This window comes from Mesocricetus auratus, unplaced genomic scaffold, assembly GCF_017639785.1.
Source record: "Mesocricetus auratus isolate SY011 unplaced genomic scaffold, BCM_Maur_2.0 Super-Scaffold_100019, whole genome shotgun sequence".
Taxonomy (NCBI): domain Eukaryota; kingdom Metazoa; phylum Chordata; class Mammalia; order Rodentia; family Cricetidae; genus Mesocricetus; species Mesocricetus auratus.
Window position 1 is genome coordinate 37,388,821 of NW_024429200.1, and position 23,297 is coordinate 37,412,117.

General features: G+C 38.1%; 1 protein-coding gene across 1 annotated transcript in view; it reads right to left on the reverse strand.

The window, feature by feature from the left end:
- The window catches only part of Grm3 (glutamate metabotropic receptor 3), a 216,273-nt gene that overhangs the window by 86,268 nt on the left and 106,708 nt on the right, over positions 1 to 23,297 (reverse strand). The window contains exon 2 of the mRNA XM_005083586.4: positions 12,330 to 12,941. Coding sequence (XP_005083643.1) covers positions 12,330 to 12,797 — 468 coding nt within the window. The 5' untranslated portion in view covers positions 12,798 to 12,941. The remainder of the gene's footprint in view (positions 1 to 12,329; positions 12,942 to 23,297) is intronic.

A 23,297-nucleotide genomic window follows, 5' to 3' on the forward strand; every position in this document is an offset into this window, starting at 1 on the left:
TTATCTCTTTTTCTTTTTCACTTTTGAAACTCCCTTGAAACCGTTCCATACACCCTTCCTTGCTCTCTTTCAAATTCATGGCCCATATATGTATATGTATGTGTATTTCTAAATAGAGCCTGCTCAGTCTGAATAATGTTACTTATGTGTACATTTAACTCATTTGTGTGATCATCCCAGGGAAGACTAGTTTTCCTCCTTTCAGCATTCCTTAGTTGCTTGTAGTTCTTTGTGTAGAGTTGAGGCCTTGGAGGCTTTGCCCCATCCACTTTGCAACATCTGTTATTGCCTTTCTTCAGCTCATGTTTGGGCAATCTTGTTGGTGAGTGAGACTTTATGGATGTAGCTTCTGACATTACCAGGAACCAGAATCTCACAGCAAACTCCTTGGTCCTCTGGCTCTTAGAGTCTTCCACAAAGTGCCCTAAGTCTTTGTTGTGGGAATGTTTTGTAGATGTATCCACTGGAACAAAATGACTGCATTTTGAATTGTCGTGGGTTTTTTGTTTGTTTGTTTGTTTTTTGTACTGGTCTGTTGCAAAGAGTCTTTGATATGGGTGAGGAATATACGTATCTATGTGTATAAGGACTACCCTTCAGAACGCAATCAAGGATTATGCAGGTTTAGTAAAGTAGTGGTTGTAGGTTCTCCTCCAAGATCCATGAGTTCACTCATCCGGGCTAGGTTTCCCTTTTGTTCAGTGGGCCTCAAGTCAGTTAGAGAGCTGTTATTTACTGCTGAGGCATGCCTGACACTACTGCACCTTTAGGGTTTTATGCCATCCTGGCCTTTGTTGTGGTGATATATGATCTTTCAATCCTCACAATAATTTTATGAAGGCCATTATCCCATTGCGTATGTTGAAGAACTGAGGCACAGTGTGTTAAAAAGGTGTTAGATGTTAGATTTGATCCTGGGAAAATCTGAGACCTCTCACTCTATCATCCCAGATTGACCCAGTTCCTTCTGTGCCTCCATGCTCATTGTGCATAGTTCTCAATTCAGTGCTGGGGTGATGTAAGATACTGTGTTTGTCCATTTTTTTCTCTGAGCCCCTAAAGTCCTTTATTTCAGGAGCATGAGCAATCATTCCTTGTGAGCCAAAGCATTCCTTTAAATTATCTGACTATGCTTTGCAGTGGCCAATAAACAGCTATTTGTGGACTGGCCATCTACCGTGATTAAAAATTATTTTTCCTAAAATCTACTGGAAAGTTTCTTCCTGGAGGATGAGATCTTCAACATATAAATATCACAAATGAAACACGTAGCAAGTTCTATGTTATTTGCTAAACCTTTGGGGCAGGAAATGTGCATTGTTAATACACGACGGTATGTCCTCAATGCCTCTTAGAGCTTGGTGTGCTCCAATATGTTTGTTAGCTGAATTAACTGATGAATGATTGAGTAATTTCCTGCCCTACCATATCACCTTTTCCAAGACTGAAAATAGGCATCTATGGGAGGAGGCAAAGGCTAGATTCAGAGAACACTGTATACATACTTCCAATAAACAATTTGATGGGCAGTGTAAATTCTCCACTAATTGTATTCAGTTTTTATTACAGTAAAGTGATACATAGGGAATTTATTTAGACCTTTAGGGATCTGCAGCCTGGATTTTCATACCATTAAAATCAGTTTCCCTGAATTATGTCTTTATGGACAGACAAAAGGAGTCTGATTCTACATCAGTTTGGTTTGTCACTGTATCAGTTGCCTAAAGCCTATACAACAAATTGAGGGCTTTATCATGAAGTTTGATTAATCAAATCATATATACTTAAGTTGCCCTCAAGTAAACATATACTTGATGTTTAGACAGAACGGGTTGATCCTAAGGTCTTCAGGAAAGGTGAGGTTTCTCTAGTGACAACTTCATTGAGCACAGATATCTAAGCAGGCACATCAATTATTCATTTATTATTCTTGCTTAGGGAATAAATAATTTTTTCCTATAACCAGTTCTAATTGTGGAATGATACTACTATCCAAACATTCGTCTGTATCAGAAAGCTTTCCACACGCAATGTAAATTGCTGTTTTACACCTATGTATTTAGGGAGTATAGAGCATGCTCATATACTCCCACAGGCATGGGTTCACAAATGCCACAGCGTGAGATCATGTAGATCTTGAGGACCAAACTCCGGTTGGTAGGTTTGGTGGTGACAAATATCCTTGTTCTCTGGCCCATCCAGCTGACTCACATTAGTTTTTTGTCTTGGTTTTGGTTTTCGATACAGGGTTTCTCTGTGTAGTTTTGGAGCCTGTCCTGGAACTCACTCTGCAGACCAGGCTGGGCTCAAACTCCAGAGATCCTTCTGCCTCTGCCTCCGGAGTGCTGGGACTAAAGGTGTGAGCCACCACCGCCCAGCTCATGTAAGTTCTATATCCAATGTTACTTTGCAGCATACATTTTTTGGTGGTGCTTGAATTTATCCAGGATGAGGAATTATGTTTCGGTGTAGCCTAGTAAGTCACAAATTTATTGACATTTATTTTTGATTTGAGAAATAAAAATGTACAAGCTTTTATTTGGAAGTTACATCTCGTGACAGCTGTCAGTGCCAGAAGTTCTTTTCTTTTAGTTCTAGATGGCGGCTTTTATTTTGGTGATACTCTGATTGTGAAGAACAATAGAAGGTGAACTCTGGGAAAGACACAGGGTGTCTACCATTCTTTTCAGGCTATGGAAAAAGAGGATGTCAACTGGAAATCTTCTGAGTCACCTGTGGCACACGTGTCAATGCTTGTGGTCATTCCTATTGCCCAGATTCTCCCTGATAAGTCACACATGAGCTTCTTCTGACACAATGCTATTTTGAAAAAAATGAAACAAAGAAAAAAAGCCCAAAGGCCATGCAATTTTAGAGTCTAGTATAAATACATACCCACTAATGTGATTTTCTTCCATGGGAATTATTTTCAGAGCTTTCACAGGCTTCCGAATCTGGTCTGATATATAAGAGGGAAGCAGCAACTGGCTTTTCTGTGGACCTACGCTGAGTTACAAAAATTCCAGATGGAAAGAGGCACCAAACTCTTCCAAGGAAAATGCTATTTGTGGGGCTGAACTACATACATTTGAACAAGAAGGCACTGCTGCTGTCGCTGGAGTCTGGAGTCCTGTCTTATGCTGTTCAGTCCATCTCTGTCTGGGGCTGTTTACTAAGAATAAGACGACACCTTTAATTGTTGTGTAACACATGCAGAGCTGGAGGTTTTATTTAGTTCTGTTAATTAAATGCTTATAGATAAGCCTGAAGAGAACCACCGAGGGCTGCCCTTTGAACCACCTGCCAGCTCTCAGCCCAGTAGCCAGGTGAAGAAATTCTAGAAGTTGGAAGGTTAAGAAACCCCAGTGCTCCTCCTTTTCAGGCAGATCAAATTAAACTATTAGCTGTGCAAAAGACAAGATTGGCTTGTATTTTAAACTGGAACTGGAGGTGGCTTGTAGTTGAGAAACTGCCTGAGGAATTCAAGCTGTTCACATCACATGAGTTAGCTGCCCATAAATGGTGCCAATCATACTGCTATTGCAAAAAGAATTAGTCACTTTTTTCTTTGGCCACACTATCTGCAGCACATCTGGAAACATTTTTTTCATTAAAAAAGTATAAAAAGGCCAGGGTTGATTTGAATTTGGGAAATCATGTAATATGATAATAGTATAATGAATGCCAGTTTGCTCAGTATAATATGTAAGAGTCACCCATGCTTGCATTCTAGGGACTCCGAAAATATATGAGTCAAAGATTCTTCTTGCTGTTTTCCATCTTGACATAGTCCCAATATCAGTCCATGAAAATCTCAAGAAAAAGACCCTTAAAGATAGTCCTCAACTATCTTTATTTCTCGTTTAGTTTCTTCAGAAGTCATCACACTTTCCACCTGAGGTCTACAATCAGAATCATCACATGCTTTCACTTTCCTCATCTGAAATCAAGGGAATGATGAGTCGGGAAGTATATCTGTTTTCCCAGTCTCATGGCTTATTGATCAGACTGAAGAGATCTTTAGGTCAAGAAGGATTCCTTGAGTCCTATTATTTCAGAAGACAGACATCTACTGTGACAATGCTACTCCACACAGAAGTGTCTGTCTTGTTCCTTTATCTTCACAGAATTATTTCCCACTTAGACTTAACAGGTAGTTATATAATAAAAGAGAAGCCATATTACCCACAGAATCATTGAATATGTTTCTTTGACTGCCCCTCTTTTCTCCACGAGTTACTTTTCAAGAGAAACCATGAAACTTAACTGGTTTGGATTCCATACAGTAACAAGGGGGACTGTGGTGTCTTACATAACAATTATGTTGAACAGCTATACTAACAAATGCACTCCCAGGGTGCTGAACACCTTTAGTGCATTGATTTGGGGAACTGTCTCTTAAAGATTTAATGGAATCACAAGTTAATCTAAGCTATGCTTTTCTGAAGCCCTGAAGTTACTTGTATAGCAATGATATGACAAAGATATGATCATTAACAAAGAGGCATTCTTAGCATTTCTGGTTTCTAACCAGAAGTGAGAACTCTGGTGATTTGAGGATGATACCCTGGTGTTTTTGTAAGTAGCTACCATTTGAGCAAAGCTGTCAGGCACAAAAGAAGCAGACTGTGTAGTGTGGTTCAGTACCCAGGACTGGACCAGCATTCTGATCCTACATACTGCTTTCTGTAGCTGCATGAACTTCAGCAGCATTGTTTAATTCTTAAGGCATCAGTTTCATCATTTGTAAAAAGGGGATAATAGTAATTCTTAGATTTATGAAGTTATGTAGGGATAAAATAAATATATATGGGAAGTACTTCATTTCCTGACTTGCCTAATGTAGAAAACTTTAAAGGTGGTAAAGATGATGTCTATTCAAGGCACGTTTCTAAAATTTAGAATTTTCTGAAAATGGTTACACCTACATTCTCACTGCCCAAGGAAGTTATACTCTTGTAGGTGATAAAGAAAAACTAAGCATGGATCACATTCTGAGATACAAACATGAGGCACAGACCACAGAAGAACTCAGATGAGACAAGGAAGGTCATAATATTTAAGGGTAAACTTGAACAGTAAGCTTGAGTTTCCCAGGAAGAGATGGGAGTAATGGGGCCTTTAGGTAGAAGAGAGATCAAATAGTGGAAGAGTTGCTGTTGCTTTATTCCTATCAGATAGGTCACCAGAGGGCCAGGGCCTCAAAGGAACAGGAGGTGGTAAAGATAGTCATTGGATAGCCAAAGGTTTTATAGGAAATTATGGATATTTTGATCTATGCTATTTATGATGTAAAAACTAAAAAATGTAAGTGTAGGAATGATGTGAAAAAGTTTTAAAAATTATTACAGTGGATGGAATCCAACTTGAAATTCAGTAGGCCAAGGCCCTCACATGAACAGATACTTGTTCTGATGTAGACTGAATGCTTGAACGCCAGAAAGTATGTAATTCCAGGAATTCTGAAGAATTTAATGAAGCATCAAGATTAAGGTTTTAGAGAAAGAACTTAGCTTCTCTAAAGCTTATTTCAATTGGTTGGTAGCAGTTATTCAAAAACCTATTCTTTGGGTTATGTCATTGGTTGGTTACTATCTTGGAAGGAAGTAGGTTGTTGGAAACTGTGGGAAGGCTGAAGAACTTTAAAATAAAAGTTACTTCCCAGGAGCAACTCAAAAGAGATAAGTCAAGACTTTCCTTACTGTGAGCTAGTTGTCAAAAGTGTTAAATAACCCACTCTCCCAGCTGAAGCTCACTGGGTAACACAACTTACCATAATTGCTATGTTGTTTCAAATTTGATACAATGATATATTTTAAAACTACTTTATAAATGAAGGCAGTGTGTGATTAATTCAAGTATCTATTTAAATTGCCAATAAAACCTCGCCTTTTATAGAAAAATGCCACAAACTGTGTATCATGTGTTCTATTACATGTTTTCTACCTTGAGAGAGTTCAGTTTCCCAGTTGTATTCCATGGAGGATCACTGGGATTCAGATGACATATACCCAAATGTCAGGCGCGTTGCCTAGTCCCTGGGATGCACACCTGGCCTATTCAACTGTAATAATTGGTTGCAAATATCTCAGGATGTTTTGCTCTTCTGACCACTTGGCAAAAAAAATCTGATCTATATTTAGACCATCATTTTTGAAAGTATTGTTGCTATTGTATTTTTTTCCTGTGGTATAATTCCCAATGTTGGGTATGAAGTCAAAGAGCTGGCAAGAATTAAGACTTTGTCACTAGTAACAGAGGGATTTCCATAACATGCCAGGTGGTGGTGTCAAAAATAGCGACATTATAATTTTAGTGTTTGAAGTCCCACTGATTCACAGCCTGGAGCATCAGTGTTTGCTCAGAGTTTGACTGCAGGTGTTTGGGGGACATTGTGCTTAAATCCCCCAAGTCACTAATTGGAAAAACACTGCTAGTTCTCACCTGCTCTTCGCAAAGGATTAGAAAAAATCACTTCTATGATATTACATCAATGGACTTCATCATGAGAAATTGCTAAGGATTGGCTCTTTCTATATTAAAATACTGAAGCTTGTGCATATTGATTCACTGAAAGGGGCATATTTAATGGTAATCTGGAAAGGAAACTGTGTCATTAAAACAGTCATTTCTTAGATTTAGCTAAATGTATCAGGAGTCTTGTTTCAACTAGTTTAATTAGTAATCTGTACTCACAAAACATTTGCTAATATTTTAGGAATGTCTGTCCTTTTTGCTTTTCATCCCACAATGTACATCATAGACTGAGATCTGTAGTTTAAACATGCTTCGAAGCCAAAGATATTCTTTCCCTGTAAATTCATACCCTATGTATAGTGGTCGGCATGGCGGCCTCTTGTCTCTCACTAAAGTAGTTTCCTAATAAATACAGACCAGAAGGGGAATTAATTAAGGAACAAATTAACCTAAAGCAAAGGGAAATACAGTGTATCTTAGGTAATTACCTCTGGTGAGAGGATTCTACAATGAAGCAATGTTAGCAAAAGCACCTTTAACTGCTATTGCTGGTGCCTCCTTTCCTGTGATAAAGGCCCTGAACAGCATTGCCCTGTCTTTTGTAAAGCCAAGCGAGAGCAATAGATGATTTCAAAACATTCAGCCTCATGAGGTTGTTCTGGAATGGGAATACTGAGGAGGAAATGTAGTGATTCTATCTGAGACAGCTTTTGAAGAGTAGGTTTCTAGAGCCTAGACCGTGAGAGGAAATGATGAGCTAAGCATTGGATGAAAAAGGTAGACTATCCTAAACTTAGAGGAATTTGAACTTGGTGCCATCTTTTGGTATCTTGGTTCCTCTTGAATGGACTAGAGTTATTGAAGGAAACAAAACAACAACAAAAATGAACAGCCTGTAAAAATGAACCCCCTGAGCCAAGTACTACTGATGTCACCATCTTAGATGTGAGGGGTTAAATAACTCTTAGGTTGCACTCAGAATTTTAATCACTGTGTTGAATATTTTCTAAAGAGACACAATGAACATTTATCTGTTTCCTGCCATAAACATAGTTGCGATATTAAACTCATTAAATGCAGCTATCTCCTTAGTTTTTCTACTAATAAATTAGTAAACAAATTTGAGTGCTGTCCTTTGTCTCCCCTTTTCCTTGTGACAGCTAAATAGTATTGCAGTGCCTGCCATTTAAGAGGCTGTCTTTATGTATGCATATATGGCCTGATGCCTGCTACACAACACTTCTGCTATAGAGCTGTATCTGCAGCTTGTTTGTTTGTGTTCAATTTTCTTATAGGCTCTTGCTAATTTGCTCAGGCTAGCCTTGTAGTCATTCTGTAATTCAGTCTGGCCTTAACTTTGCAGTTCTTTTGTCTCTGCCTCTGAAATTACAGGTTTCTATCACCAGGCCCGGTTTTGTATATAATCTTTCTGTGGAAGGATCACACACAGCCAGATGAAAGCCAGGATGGGCCTCTCGTCTTACCTGCCATGGTTTCAGTTATCCAGATGGGTGTCGTCTTGGGTTTGTCTGTCTGAGAGTTAATGGCATGGAAGCCTGCAAGAAGCTCTCAGATGAAGGCATCTTGAGGCCACCATGAAGACGGTGGTCACATGTTCCTCAGTCTTGTATATGATACTCAGTTTTCCACTTAAGGAACACACTCAGTTCTTACCCATGAGCATGCAGAATGATCCAACATAGGGTGGTGACCCTAATCCAAAACCCATTTCGAAGTTTTCCATGTTTTGGGGGTGTAACAGGATTTCATGTTAATTCTTGGAATTTGTTGAGCACATTTACACCCTGTCTTGCAGTGAGCTTATTTCAGGTGCTGGCAGCACAAAGAGAAATACAGGTGATTCCTTAATAGAAATGTAAATGAACAAATCATTTAATGAACTAGAACTGAAGGAATTAAGAAGGGAGCTTAGGAACAGAATTTCAGAGCTCAGTGAGGACAGAATTTCAGCTGAGGATCAAAGAGTAGGATTTGGTAAGGACATTATAACGTGCAGGGCCAGTGGTGCAATGGATAACACGTCTGACTATGGGTAAGGACATTATAGTTTCAGTATAAAATTAGAACAGCATTGTGTATATGAAAGTCTATAGATATGACCCACTAGTAAATAAGAAAGCATCTCACCAAGGGTGTAGTAAAACAGCTTATCTGTTTAAATGAAACAAAAAATCTTTCTCTTTTTCCACTCTATTCTTTTTTTGCTCATCATTATTTTTGGGCCCTTCATATTGTGTGATGTTGATGATAGCAGCATCACACATTATTTCAAGTCAAAAATTTTCCCTTTCTAAGTGCTCAACTTTTAGAGGCTATTTATCGCAAATCTCAATTTTTCTGAGGTTCCTTTAGCATTCAGGGGCAAAGCACTAACCAGGTCATCTTCCACCTGTCACGCCAGGTAAAAGATGTTCCAAACAGTTAACGATTACCCAAGGAAACAGTGTGTCTTCTAACCTTTTAGAAACATTTGAAGCAAGAACATTTTGGCTGGGCATCTCAGTAGCTAACTGTAGCTCATTTGAAAAAGCACAAGCATAAACACTGTTCCTAAGTAAGTGCCATAAAGACAATTGCCTAGCTGAAGGCAATCGACCCGAATCTCTTCTTGAAACACTATTCCCTGAAGTGAGTCGCTTGTAGGCTTATAGAGGACAGTGAGACAGTCTTCACAATGCTTGAAAAGAGACCTGCTCATTGGAGGGTGTGGATAGATCCCCCAAGAATATTTGCTCATGTAGAAGTATTTGGATGCCTGAGTTCATTGATGACTGGATTAAGAAATCAATTTGGCTGCTTTATAAAGGGACTGTAGCTCTGTGTCCTTAATGAGCATATTGGGAGAATAATTATCCAGGTCTTCATTGGTGGGGATACGGCTTAACCCAACAAGTCATTAGGAATCCTGCATTCCATGTATTTTTCAACAATTCTGCCTAACGATAAGAGCTAACATCACAGGAGGTTCTCCATTACTGAGATCATGAAGCTGGGGAAGAAATCCCCTTTGAAGCCATTTGGACAATAAAGTCATTCAGGTCAAATGGGGGACCTGTTAAGGTTTGAATTGGAACTATCCCTCACAGGTTTGAGTTTTGAAAGCTTGTTGCCCAGCTGGTGATGTTGGAGGAGGCTGTGGACCTTCAGGAGTTGGGGCTTAGCTGGCAGAAGTCACCTTGAGGGACAGGACTTTGCCTGACTCCTAGTCTGGTTTAATTTTTATAAGGTGTCTCTAACATGTCCCTCTGTCACACAAGTATAGAGCCCACCAAGACAGGAACATTACACTATCTAAACATCTGAGGAGACCACAGAAGGGAAGACACAGAATGTCACTTTTTAAAATCATTTATCGGTAGCATGTTTTTCAACATGGAACTCTGGGCTCTGATCTGAGCTTGAGTGCTATAATTAGATAGTAGGCACTTAAAACTATGTGCTGGATTTTTGCTCATTTATTTCTACTTAGTTTCATTGTTTTTTAGTTCAAACTTTCAGTGCCTATTCAGGAAGTCCTCGTATTTAAAGATTTAGAGTAGTACAATCAGCTTCACGTTGTCACCACAGTCACCACTCACCAGGATGTATGACCACAGTAGTCATGGACACAGAGGTTGGCCCACATGAATGATACTCAGGGAACTTATATCTCTAGAAGTGGGTTTTTTTTACTAATGTACAGGAGTGTTTTAAATTCCTAGAAAGAACAGAGTCTGTGCCCTGCCATTTCCTCTCTAGCTCATCCCTTATTCTTCAGTCTAATGCTCTCCCAACTGAGCTATTTCGGCCACATTCTCATATCCTTATTCTTTTGTGAGAACTTTGTCTCCTTGTACATGAAAATTTGTCATACCTTTCTGACCAGCCTGTGAAGATGCTGTTTCACTCACATTGTATAATATTTGCTTGATTACCTGTTTGCTGGTACAATTTCCATCATGTAGACCATCTTCATTTCTTAACTTCTGTATCCCATGAACACTTCCTCAGTTAATCACTATTACTTCACAGTGGTGCTGAGCCCAATGACAGTGAATGCACTAGCAAGTCAGGTATTTTGATATGGAAGACACAGCTTCTCTAGATAACATATATGGGATTTTTCATGTACATATGTCTTTTCTTCCCCTTAAGCTAGCCTGACTTCTTCCAAAGAGTGCATAATATAAAAATAACAAGGTCAAATAGGATAAATATTTATAAGGTAGCTTGTTAGATAGTTATAATACATTATTATGGACATATTTAGAGTATGCAGGGAAAAATGTTCCAAAAAGCATACATGTAATCCTTTATTGAGAACAACACTGGGTATGAGTACTTGGAAAAATGTTGACCATTGACTGGTGCAATTACTACTGAAGTGTGTCAGATAAAGACCTTAAATTTTCTCCTATTCAAATAGAAATTTTCTCGTCTTGTGACTCAAGTATAAAAGTAATTGCAAAATTTACATGATCTGCTCTGAGATGTGCAATATTTTCTACCCTTCTAATAAAGTTAAAGGGTGTTTATGAAAAACCAATTATCCTAATTACTCATAATATGACTATGTGCTCTGATGAAGGAAAGAAATTTGAAATAGCTCATTTACAACAGCACAGAATTATACATGGAATTTTAAGTGCCACAAATCTGGAATATGAAAATAAAGCTATGCCAATGCAAATAAGAGTCTCTTTAAGTGGGTTTGTGACATATAAAGAACATATCATATCACCTCCTTCAGTGCTTTGGTTTTGATTATAGTAATTTAGTAGGAGCAGAGTATGGTGCCTCTTAGAATCATGGACTCATATTACTGTGACATTAGTGCTCTCACCAGAAAAAATATCGAACTTCAAGTAGCGTATAGAGTTCATGTGGGGTTGCCGGAAGAGTGCAAAAGATCAATCTAAGGTCTGGCTCTCATTCTACTACCATCGGGAGTTTTTCTGCAGCCAAACTTTTTGGGAATTGGGAAAATTGAGCTAGATAACTTCTTGGACATTTTCAGTTCTAAAATTATGTAGCCTTTTGAGTGAGCATTGAAGGAGTCTGAGATGTGTCTTCTTCCTCTAATGAAGTTATGAGAGCAGGTATCTGTTTTTCATTTAATTTATGTTGCATGCTAAATTCTCTCTCCTTTGATTGCTGGCAAATATTTGGCTTCTCTGAATATACTTTCACAGAGAAATCCTTTGTATTTTTAATCTCTAAACTAAAGAGGAAAAAATTGTGTGACAAGTAGAGGTCAGAGATACCATACCTTCTTGTGATTCATAGCATAGATAGGTGCAAATATAATTCAACTTATAAGGACCATGTTATATAACTTTGCCTTTGCATCATTTGTACTGTGGGAATTCTTATTCTTGACTTCAAGCCCCTGTGAGTTGTTTCTGCCGAGTAACAGATATATTATAACAGAGAAGTTTGGAAGGGGCTTGAGAAGTTGTACTTGCATTCTGTTGCATCTTTGGTATCACTCTAAAGTCACTGTGAGGCTAAATCACTGATTACAGGAAGAAAAAGAATACAACCTGGGCAGAACTACCTATAGCTGAGTCTCTACTCATCTACTCCAGTTGATCTTTAGATTTTATAGCAATAAATAATTGTGATAAGCCACTAAACTTGGGGGCAGTTTATTTTTGTTACGTAATGTACTTCAAAATAAATCTCAGTGGTTGAATGTTCTATATTAAAACATACCATTAAGTGCCCATATAAACTAAAAATTAAATTGTTAATATCATCCATTGATGGAATTATCAGCACCATCTAATTCTGTTCTCCAGAAACCTAAAAGAAGAGACACAGCTGTTTGCAGTAGCATTTGTTAGTCTTACCTGTATGGAAACACTGCTGTATGAACCACCAATGACTCCTGCAATGAACAGTGGGATGTTTTCTTGAATAGCATATGATCCATCGGGACACATATATTCAGCTTCATCCACTTTAGTCAAAGATGCCCTAACAAACTCCAGTGATTGCTCTAATGCATAGGTATCCCTGGAACATGTATCCAAAATGTGAACACCCAGCTTCACTCCTGGTAGTAAGTAATTGTCTTTGTTGATTTCATCAATAGCAAACAGCATGGCTTCCAGGCGTTGGATACCCCGGTCCTCATTGATTCTCCCGCACTCTTCAGTTCCAGTGCCTTTTTCATTAATAGGAAATAAGCCACCTAAAACAAGGTCGCCTTCTATTTTAATTTCCCTCCTCATAAAGTTGTGTTCCCCTAAAGAGAGTAAAAATCCCTTTGAAAACAAAGCTAAAATAAGAATTTGGAGTCTTGTCAACATCTTCATGAATCCTGTTTTTGTATTTCTTGAAAATATTATGGGGTGGAGCCAATGTTGTCTGCTATTCTTCTCCTCTCATTTCCAAGTGGGATCTTTGGCCTGTCCTTCAAATAAGGGAGGATTGGGCTAAAGGAGCCCTTCACCGAATTCCTAAAGAGATAAAAGTTGTATGAACAAAAATGATTTAAAAAAACAATAATTATATAGCTGTTTCTCAGTAAGACCTTTGATGGGTTACTAAATTGAACAAACCAACTCTGATACTTATTTTAGTCAGTCTTTATTGACATCTCGACTATTATCTTCTGGTTAATACTTAACTACCTTTATGTTTTTATTTCACTTCTGGATATGCTTCAAATATAATAACTGTGCCCCCTCTCAGTTTCTGTTCCCCATTTCTGTGTTAACTTTCCTGTGTTCATGGCTTGAACTACCATTTGAATGATTTCCAAACTACAACACTGAGTACTTGTTGAGTAGTTTTAACCACATGCCTCTCAAGCACCCCTCCAAATCCCTCCCAAATTTGTGTCTAATAAATGTCTTCTTATATCTGTATCTAGGTTCTCAAGCCAGAAATCTGCCATTGGGCATCTTGCCCACTTCCCTTTTTTCAACTCTTCAATTAGCCATAAGAAATGAGGAATCTCCCTCTTTGAAGCCACAGCCCTCCCTGTTCACGATGCTGAGTTCCTGTCATCTGTAGCACAGTCATGGCAGTAGCCTCAGTAGAACCGAGAACACCCTTTTATGATGTAGGAAAAGAAAGCCCTTTCTCAAGTTAAAAATCATTAAATTAGGTGTGTTTGCTAGTGGCTGCTTCTTGTAGCTAGTATTAGGCAAGTCCTCTTGTGGCCTTGTATTTAATTCCTCACAAGGATTGCAATGATCATGGTTCTGGGTTTACACAGTGGATTGTAAGTTTGGACAGTACTGGCATACTCTCAGATATATTATCAAATGTTAACAGTCTGAATGGTGTCTCCTGGAAGACATGTTCTAATGTACAGATTTCATTACTGTATAGTGTGGTCTGTTTTTCTACCACTGTATAAACCTTCTCTTGTCTTCTGGTTTAAGAACTGACTTCTTAACTGGAGTGTTTCTCAGGGCTCTATGATCTTGTCCCTGGTGTGTGCTCTAGTCTTACATCTTACCATGGCTGTTAACTTTGTCCCACAATTGCTGTCAAATCTGCTCCAGAAATATCACACTATGTGCATTTTAGGGGATGGATGGATATGCATGAGCATCTCTTGCTTCTGCTATTACTTCCTTGTGAATGCTCTTATTTTCTCCCCTCCAAATACGTATGATATTGGGACTCAATAGACACTGGATAAACAACGGAAGTGTTTTTCTGATTGATTTGTTTTTGTACTTCCCTTTCTCGGTCAAATTCCCACACTTCTGTGTGGTATGCCTGCTGAAACTTGTTCAAGAAATATTTGCTATTGCAGTTATAATTCATATTTCCTTCCTCATGTGTTCATTGGGAATAAATGATATGACACAGACTTTGAGACTTTAAAAGTATTAAGAAGACTAAAAAGATCCAGTGAAAATTTCAACATGGGGTCAGTCTGGTACTTTCTTCTGACACTTCTCCCTTCTCATGAGAGCAGTGCCCTTTAAAATCCAGCTTCCTGGTACTTTCACCATGTGGGCAAAGGATGAATTGTTTTCTTGAGACACAGACTTTTCTGAGTTTTGCTAAGTTCATTTGTTTAAGTGGGAGTTTCTGTGATGATGGCATCAGCCATTGGAATGTTCAAGGTTAACCTCTAGCCTGTGGGCAATCTGCCACAGGTGCATCAGGAATTCTTAAAACAATAATTTCTTTTCAAAGTTGGTACCAGAGAGCTGTTTTTAGATTGTGGTTACTTATCAATGTCTTGTTCCTTTCATCTTCTGTACAATTCTCTTTGAAGTGTAAGTGCCATCACTAGGAGGCAAAGACACTCATCATTATCACTAATAACAAAGATACAGGAATTGCTCTATAAAATCATGGTTTTATTAGCCTAATCAGAGAGAATAATTAATTCAGAGAAGGTTTACCATGTATCTTTAGAAAAATACTGACAGGTTTTGAATGTGAGGGGAGTTTGACACTGATACCTCAAAGAAGAAAGATGACCTTATAGACTGCAGAAAGCCTAATTGCCTGTTGAGGAAGTAAGAGCATCTCAGGGGAATCATCACATGACTTTTAAAGGTGATGGCACATATACAGCCATGATTGCTTGACAGGTGGGGAGTGTGTGTGTGCGCGCGCACGCGCTACTTTTATGTATCTAGGACTTGATATGCTGCCTATATTCCAGAAGATATTCAATAAATTATCTGTGAAGGGTTGCACACATCCATGACAGTTGTATTTTCAAATAAACTACTCTCTTTTAACTCAAAGAAGGGCAAAAAGGCGTAAAAGAGGAAATGCATGCTTTTGATCTCATTAACTGTCTAATTACCAGGTGCTCTCCCCCTTTGCACATTTCCATGTTAAGACTACAGCTAACTGGTACAAAATAAGGCAATGTTTGAGAATTTTTATAGTTTGAGAATTCTTTGTTTAAAAATTTGAAATGCTATCGTATCTGTAACTTGAGGATTGACACAGCACATAGCATACAAGTATACTCCTAAGTACATGTAATGGGCTACAGCATAAACACAGGAATATTAATTAAAACGTTGCCTCAAGGAATGAGTATAATGTGTATATGAAGGACAAATGAGATTCATGTTTGGATTTGGATTCTACCATGAAGGTATTTCTTTATGAATCTGTACATAGTCTAAAATTTCCCCCAAGAATCTGAAATAAGTCTGGCCCTGAACGTTTTGGAAAAGGTGTATGAACCACATACAAGCAAGCAAAGATGTTTTCTTTGGATTTAGAAGTAGCAATAGAGTCGGATTCCTATGAAACCACAAGAGGACACACACTTCTAGGTTTTTAGGTCAAGGGCAGCATGCATATTGTCCTATTTCAAAGCTTCGGATATTCATTGGCTCAGGTCAAATATTTATTGTATATGTAGGAGACTACAAGTTAGAAAACTAGAATATATTATTTGATTGCAATAATGTTGTCTTGGTTTTCAAGTAATATTCTTGATTCTTAAAAGTATACTTATATATGTCAAGAGTAACAGAGAGGTATTTCTGATTTTGCCAAATAGCTCCATCATTTAAAAAAATTCTATAGGTAATAATGTCATGAGTTTCCTTTAGTGTGTCATTATTAAGTATTCAACCCAAAAGACTTATCTTATGCTATATAAATTGGATATTATATTAATTGAAAACTTAGATATTCAGATTATCAGTACAAGCTGACTAGTAATTTCATGCAAACTAATTTTATTTAAGCCATATGACATAGGCATCTTTAAGTAATGTATAATGTAGTCTAACACAATTACAATGTGACAATCAAAGTAATGCTTAAGCCCACTCTCTAAGTATTTTCTTATTTACCTTTTCTTTAAAGTAGAATTTATAACGATTAATAGCTGTGTATAATTTATAAATACTTAACATTGCCTAAAGCAAAACCCTAAAAACTGAGAGGGGAAATTAAAACTTAAAATTGAAAAAATAGATGGACATGCTTAATTCAGTGCAAACATTTATCTCTGTGTAACAGCTTATCAGATTGTGGGAAAGGCAACAAACACTTCTTCTCAGGTCCTATCCATTATAAATCAGAAAGCAGCTGGGTCCCTAGGCGAATAGGTTCCCTGCTCAGCCACACTCATATGCAGCTGGAGGACTGCAGCTCTACTAAATCCATTCAGGGATGATGGGTGATGTGTCAACTATAAACAAGCCTCTCTGTAGGCAACCTGCTCAGTAATGTTTTATTAATCACTGCATTAATGCAGTCTCAGAGGTGTGCTATGAATATGACCCCTGGAATACGTGGGCAGAAAACACTTCTGAACTCTGTGTATGCTAATATGTATTTTCCTTTCTCCCCTGGCTTTGCCTGGGGGAGTTGGTGTAGGAACTGAAACCCACCTTGACTCAATGAATAAGTAGTTTATGCAGAGGGAAGAAGAAGGTTTATCTGGGAGGTGCCATGCCTGAAACCACATTCACTTTTCCCCCAGAAATAACCTTCCTAAGTAACTGATGGATTTCAAAGAGTGCTCAAATCCTATCTGCCCAACAAGTCAGAGAAAGGTTTATGTTAGCCTAACATACTCAATTTGATTGTTGCTACAGTTTCTTTTTTCAGATGCCAGATTTTGGGCAACAAAAGGCAGGGCTCTTGTTCTTGTACTTCCTTTTATTTTTTCCAGAATAGGACGATGTCACAGCTATACTGGCATCTAAGTACCAGAGTACGCAATAATAATATGAGAGCAAATCCCTTTCTCTTGCTGAGGTGAAGTGCTGGGGTAAAGAAGAAGACAAACAGGGTAATGTCCCAGATGTCTCTGAGAAGCGTTTATGGTTAGATATGAACTGTCCCCACACAGAGTTATTATGAGGTACTTCGTTGTCAGCAAATAGGCAGATGGGCTGTTGGGAAGTGTTTGAATATTGGTGGTTCTGACCTAATCAATAGATAATGCTTTGGTGAATTAATAATATGATGACAAAATGGGAGGTGGGGAAAAGTAGAGGGTGGGGTCTGATGTGCAGAAGTTGGTCACTGGGGTATGTTTTTGAAAGGTGTTTTGTCCTTCCGTCTGCCCCTGTTTTAGTATATTGCTGCCATTAGGTAATCCATTGAGCCATTGCAAGCATTCTATGACATGCTCTCTGTCCGCCAGGATGCTTGTCCCTCAGCATATACGGATTTAATGGCACCAGAGACCGGCGACCTTGGATTGAAACCTCTAAGACTATGAAAAAATACATTTTCCTCCCTTAGTTGTTTTTCTTGGGTAGCTCTGTCATAGCATCTGTTTTGAGAAGGTCTAAACCAGTGGCTCTCAACCTTTCTAATGCTGCAATACTTTAATATGGATCTTGTGGTGACCAGACCCCACCACCGTAAAATTGTTTTCTTCACTACTCCATTAATGTAATTTTGCTGCTGTTTTGAATTGTAAGGTAAATACTTTTGGAGATAGAAGTTTGCCAAAAAGGTCTCCATTCACAGGTTGAGAACCAGTGATCTAAATTGTCTCCCTTTGTTGTCTTACAACAGTGGTAAGGAGTTCCTCATTTGGTGAGTTCCCATATATTATCTACTAGGTTTATCTTGAGAGTTTTGCATTGTTTTGTTTCATTTAAATGTTTATTTTTTATTTTATTGTTTATATGTATATATATGATGGTGTGCATGTGAAGGCTTGAAGTTGAAGCCCAGTGTCTTTGTCCTGTCTATTTACTTTATTTATTAAGGCAGAGTCTCTCACTGAACAATATCTGTCTAGTCAAGCTATTCAGTATGCCCCAGGGATTTCTGCCTTCACATGGGGACTCAGCTTCTATGTGGGTTCAGGAAAACTGAATTCTAGTTCTTATGCTTTGGTAGCAAGTACTTTACCCACCAAACTACCCCACCAGGGCCAAATGATTTGAAGTTAAAAGTTCTTTTGTTCTGTTTCCCCATTAGGTTGTGAACAACTATCAATCAAGGAAAATTGTTTGACTGCTGAGGAACAACAGTTGCTAAAAGACATTTGATCATAAATGTTGCTAGATTAATCCAACCTATGTATTATAAAAATGCCTTGACTTCAAAATTTAAGTCTAAGGACATTTTACTTTAGAAAAGAGGTTTTGATTTTGTTTCCACAGAAGATGAAAAGCTGTTGATTACTTCTAGACTAATAAGATTTGATCAAACAAGACTCCCTGAAGCCGTGTCCCAGGTGATCCAACATTCAAAACAGCTCAGACCATGCAGCCTCTACAGACAGGATTGGCCAGGGCTCTGGGTTTTCTCAGGATCCCTACAGGATTGACAGCACCCCAAACAGCAGGAAGCAGTTTGGAGACAACTATGCCCACATTCCCAAATATTGTTTATAAATGTTTTTTCATTTAAACAGGGTTGGTTATAAATTGTTAATGACCACAGTTAATCTCTTTCTAAAAAAAAGGAATGTGATATAGAAATGAATACTTTGCCTTGGTATGGATTTTGGTTTATTGATATAAAAATTTTGTTATATTTATATTTCTACTGTTGTTTAGGTATTATGTTTATACAGCTCATTTAAAAATGTAATATATAATTGAATACAGATTATAGATAGTCACCTATAATAGTCAAAACTTAAAGTTATGTTAGATTTTCTAAGTATACAGAGATATATTTCAAATGGACAGGTATTCTTCAAAACCTTTCAAAGATCTGAACTTTATGGCATTTAAAATGGGTTTGTTATGGTTTTTCATAACATTGAGATACAACTGCTCCTTGAAAAACCAATAACATCAGAGAGGAATATGGGCATTGAAGAAACTCATTATGGAGTTTGCCTTTTATATAGCAGGGATAGTCATTTGGACAAGAAACTGCTCTTGCCTGGATTGCTTGAAAGCATGCTCTCCAAACTGAACAAGTAGGTTCCAAATAAGAGTGATTATTGAACTTGCCAAGGGACAAGATAATCCTTCAAGGTTCCTGCTTCATCAGAAAGTTTGGCTAACATTCTGGGCCTATAGGCTGAAGAGGGATGCCCCAACATTTCAGAGGAACTTTGGGTGACTGTCTAGGCAGTGAGATTCTAGAGTTTACATATTATCCTTCTTGGGTCTTTGATAGAGTTGAATTTACTGTTATGGTTTTCCTTAGTTATGATAAAAGGTAAGTTACATATGAAACTTTAACTTACAAAATAGGATAGATGATGGAATATAATCTTTAAACTTTGCCAAATACTAGTGAACTAAATATTAACTATAGCTTTTGCTTGATAACTGTTTTTGTTATATATAATTTTGCCATGTTAAAGTTAAAAATCCTCCTTTATATGTAGATAGAAAAGAAGAGACGGTAGGGGATATCCTTTTGTATGTTTCTCTTATTGGTTGATGAATAAAGCTGTTTTGTCCAATGGATAGGCAGGATTTAGTAAGGAGGGATATCCAAACAGGTGTAGAAAAAGGCAGTAGGGGCAGTCAGGGAGATGCCATGTAACTCCCAAGGAAGCAAGAGACCTGGGCATCACTGGTAAATCAAGACATGTGAAGATACACATATTAATAGAAATGGGTTAATAGAACGACCGCCATGGGCTCATATGTTCAAATGCTTGATCTCCCCATTAGTGGAATGTTTGGAAAGGATCAGAAGGTAGAAGGTATAGCTTTGTTGAGGTAGGTGTGTCACTGGAGGTGGACTCTGTGGTTTCAAAAGTCCATACCAGGCTTAGTCTGTCTGTCTGTCTGTCTGTCTGTCTGTCTGTCTGTCTGTCTCTCCACCTTTTATTTCTGAATCATGATGTAGCTCTCATCTACTTCTCCAGCTCCATTCCTTCTTGTTTGCCCTCCTGACACTCTGCTCCCCACCTTGATGAAAATGGACTAACCTTCTAAGATGTAAGCAAGTCTCTAATGAAATGTTTCCTAGGTTGTCTCAGTCACAATGTTTCTTCACAGCAATATAATAGTGTCTCTCTGATTCCTACCATTGATGAAGGCAACATTGGTGTGGGTAAGGTATGGCACACCCATATTCCCAATATTTGAGTGACTAGGTGGAGGATTATAAGCTTGAGTCTAGTCTGGGCTACAAGAAAGACCTTGTCTCAAAGACCAAAAGTGACTCCTAGAGCAGCAGTTCTCAACCTGGGGGTTGAACAATGCTTTCACAGGGGTCAGCTAAGACCATCAAAACCTCAAAACCCACAGATATTTACATTATGATTCATACAGTAGAATAACTAGCTATAAAGTAGCAATGAAAATAAATTTGTGTTTGGGGGTCACCACAACATGAAGCACTCAAAAGGGTCACAACATTATGAAGGTTGAGAACCACTGCACTGGAGGATAGTAAAAACCATTGAGCACCTACTGTGTGCTTAAACTAAGATCACTGTTTTTCATAGATTATTTTATTAATTTACACAGCTTCTTTCTTTCTAAGGGTACTGGTCTCTAGTCTCAGAATGGGTTTCATGGTACTCCCAATGATTTATCCTGTTTGGGCAAAGTATTTTCTGAAAAAGTTACTGTTTCAAAGTTATCTTTCTTATAGGTTATGATTTGAGTTTTCATTGCTTTAATCCTATTAATACAAATAAAATCATCTTCCATGTTTTGTGAATGCTAAATTCTCATAGCTGCAGTGCTAGAAAATGGGGTCCTGGAGGAGTGTGGGTCACAGGAGGAAAGTCCTTATGAAAGAAATTTTGCTTTTCCCTTTGCAAACTTGCTCTTGCAGGACTGTATTCATTACTGTAGGAGTGGGTGTTACAAAGTGATTTTCATTTCATGTTCTCACTTGCCTTTCTGATTTCTATCATGGAATGAAGCATGTGGCCAATAAGCCTTAGATTTTCTAATATCTCGAAACAAGAGGTGAAAGGAACCCCTTTCTTCATAATTTACCCAGCCTCGGGTGTTTTGCTATCTAACAGGAAACACATTAGGAAGCTATCAGATATATTAAGTAATTAATCTTCAAAGTATAGATATATAATAACTAATTTATTACCTATTTAGGGATGACAAATTTTCTAACAGACCAAAAATAATGGCTTTAAGAAAAAAGAAGCACTTGTAATTGTGAAAGTTTCAGTACCTCAGTGTTCAGGGCTTAGGCATGAAGAGTCAAGTGATGTTCTTCAAGTCCTTTTACTTATAAATTACTATCTATATTCATATACAAGCTGTTTTGAATATATCAGACAATATGTGATTTTAGACTGAAATTTATCCTTATATCATCAAATATGCATCAAAATGCCATCATTCAAATACTCCTGTAATACTAGGACACTTTGTGCCATTTCATATAACCTTAAAATAAAAGTTTCGGTTATTTTTGGTTGAAAAAAATGGGAAAAATATTATTGTGTTATAGTCTACTGGTATAGGCTCTTAGATGCCAATTACCAAAATGTCTCCTCAAATCTGTGTTTGGTGGCATTTATTGACAACTTAAAATGGGTCAGGCTAGGGATATTTACATTACAGAAATCAACAAACACTGAAAATCAGTCCTGCAATGAATCCCCAGGAACTTGCTGTTGAATATTTACTAGCACACAGCTCAGGATAAGTTTAACTGTGTGCCTTTTCTAGAGACTCCAGCAGGAAGACAGTGGGAGAAACACTATGACATGCATCTCAGACGGTAATAGTGGGGAACTACTACGACACAGCATCTCAGATGACATTGGGAACCACTATGACACAGCATCTCAGATGACATTGGGAACCACTATGACACAGCATCTCAGATGACATTGGGAACCACTATGGCATACCAGCTTGAATGAGTGACTCTCTAACTGTAGGTCACATTTTCACAATCTATCATGCATCTTGGTCAATAATCATAATTTTCAATGAGAATTTCTAAAGGAAAAACAAGGTTTTAGAATATAGAGCATTGGTTCTCAAGTTTTCTAATGCTGAGACCCTTGAATTCAGCTCCACATGTTGTGGTGACCCCTGACCATAAAATTATTTTTGCTGCTATTTCACAACAATAGTTTTGATACTGTTATGAAATGTAATGTAAATATCTGATACCTGTGAAAGGATCATTTGAACCACAGGATGAGAACCACTGATATAGAGCATTTTAAAAACCCACTGAAATAAAATATGTATGTAGGAAAGATGCCATTTTGTAAACATTTTTATGTGCCTGAATGATCCACTTAGTTTTATTTCTTCATTTATGAACAGAAACCCCTAATGACAATAGTCCGGCATACTGTTTGGAGGATGAGACCTAGGGAACCACTTGTTTTCCTGAGTGATGGGAGACAGGACCCTGGTTCCTGTGCATCAAATAAATTCTGGGCTGCTCGATGTTCATGGGAGCTAAGGGTCTTAAAATGCCGGGAGAATATGGAAATAAATCACCCTCCACTGAGAGAGGCAAATGCTCACGGCAGGTTGATTCATTGTTATCTTTAACAAGTGTTCTCTTCCCTGCTTGCTGTGAGTTTGAGTGAAGACTGTCGTCTCTTGGCTCCTGGATTTGAACACTTGGTTTGGTCTCCAGTTGGAGGCACAATTTAGAAAGCTTAGGGAATCTTTAGGAGGTGGATCCTTGCGGGAAGATGGGTGTCACAGCGGGTGAGCTTTGTGGTTTTGTAAGCCTGGCTTCACTTCCTGTTTCCTTTCTGCTTCTTGTGTGGAGAGGAACTGTGACTAGCCAGCTTCCTGATGGCGTCGCCAGCATGCTCCTGTTGCCATGCAATCCCTGCCATGATGGGTGCATCCATCAGAACTAACCCTTTCTCTCAAGTAGTTTTGTCTGATTATTTTATCGCTGCAACATAAAAATAATGAATACACTGCTCCTCTGATTTTCTTGTGTGGAAAGGGATGAACTGGGCCCCCTTC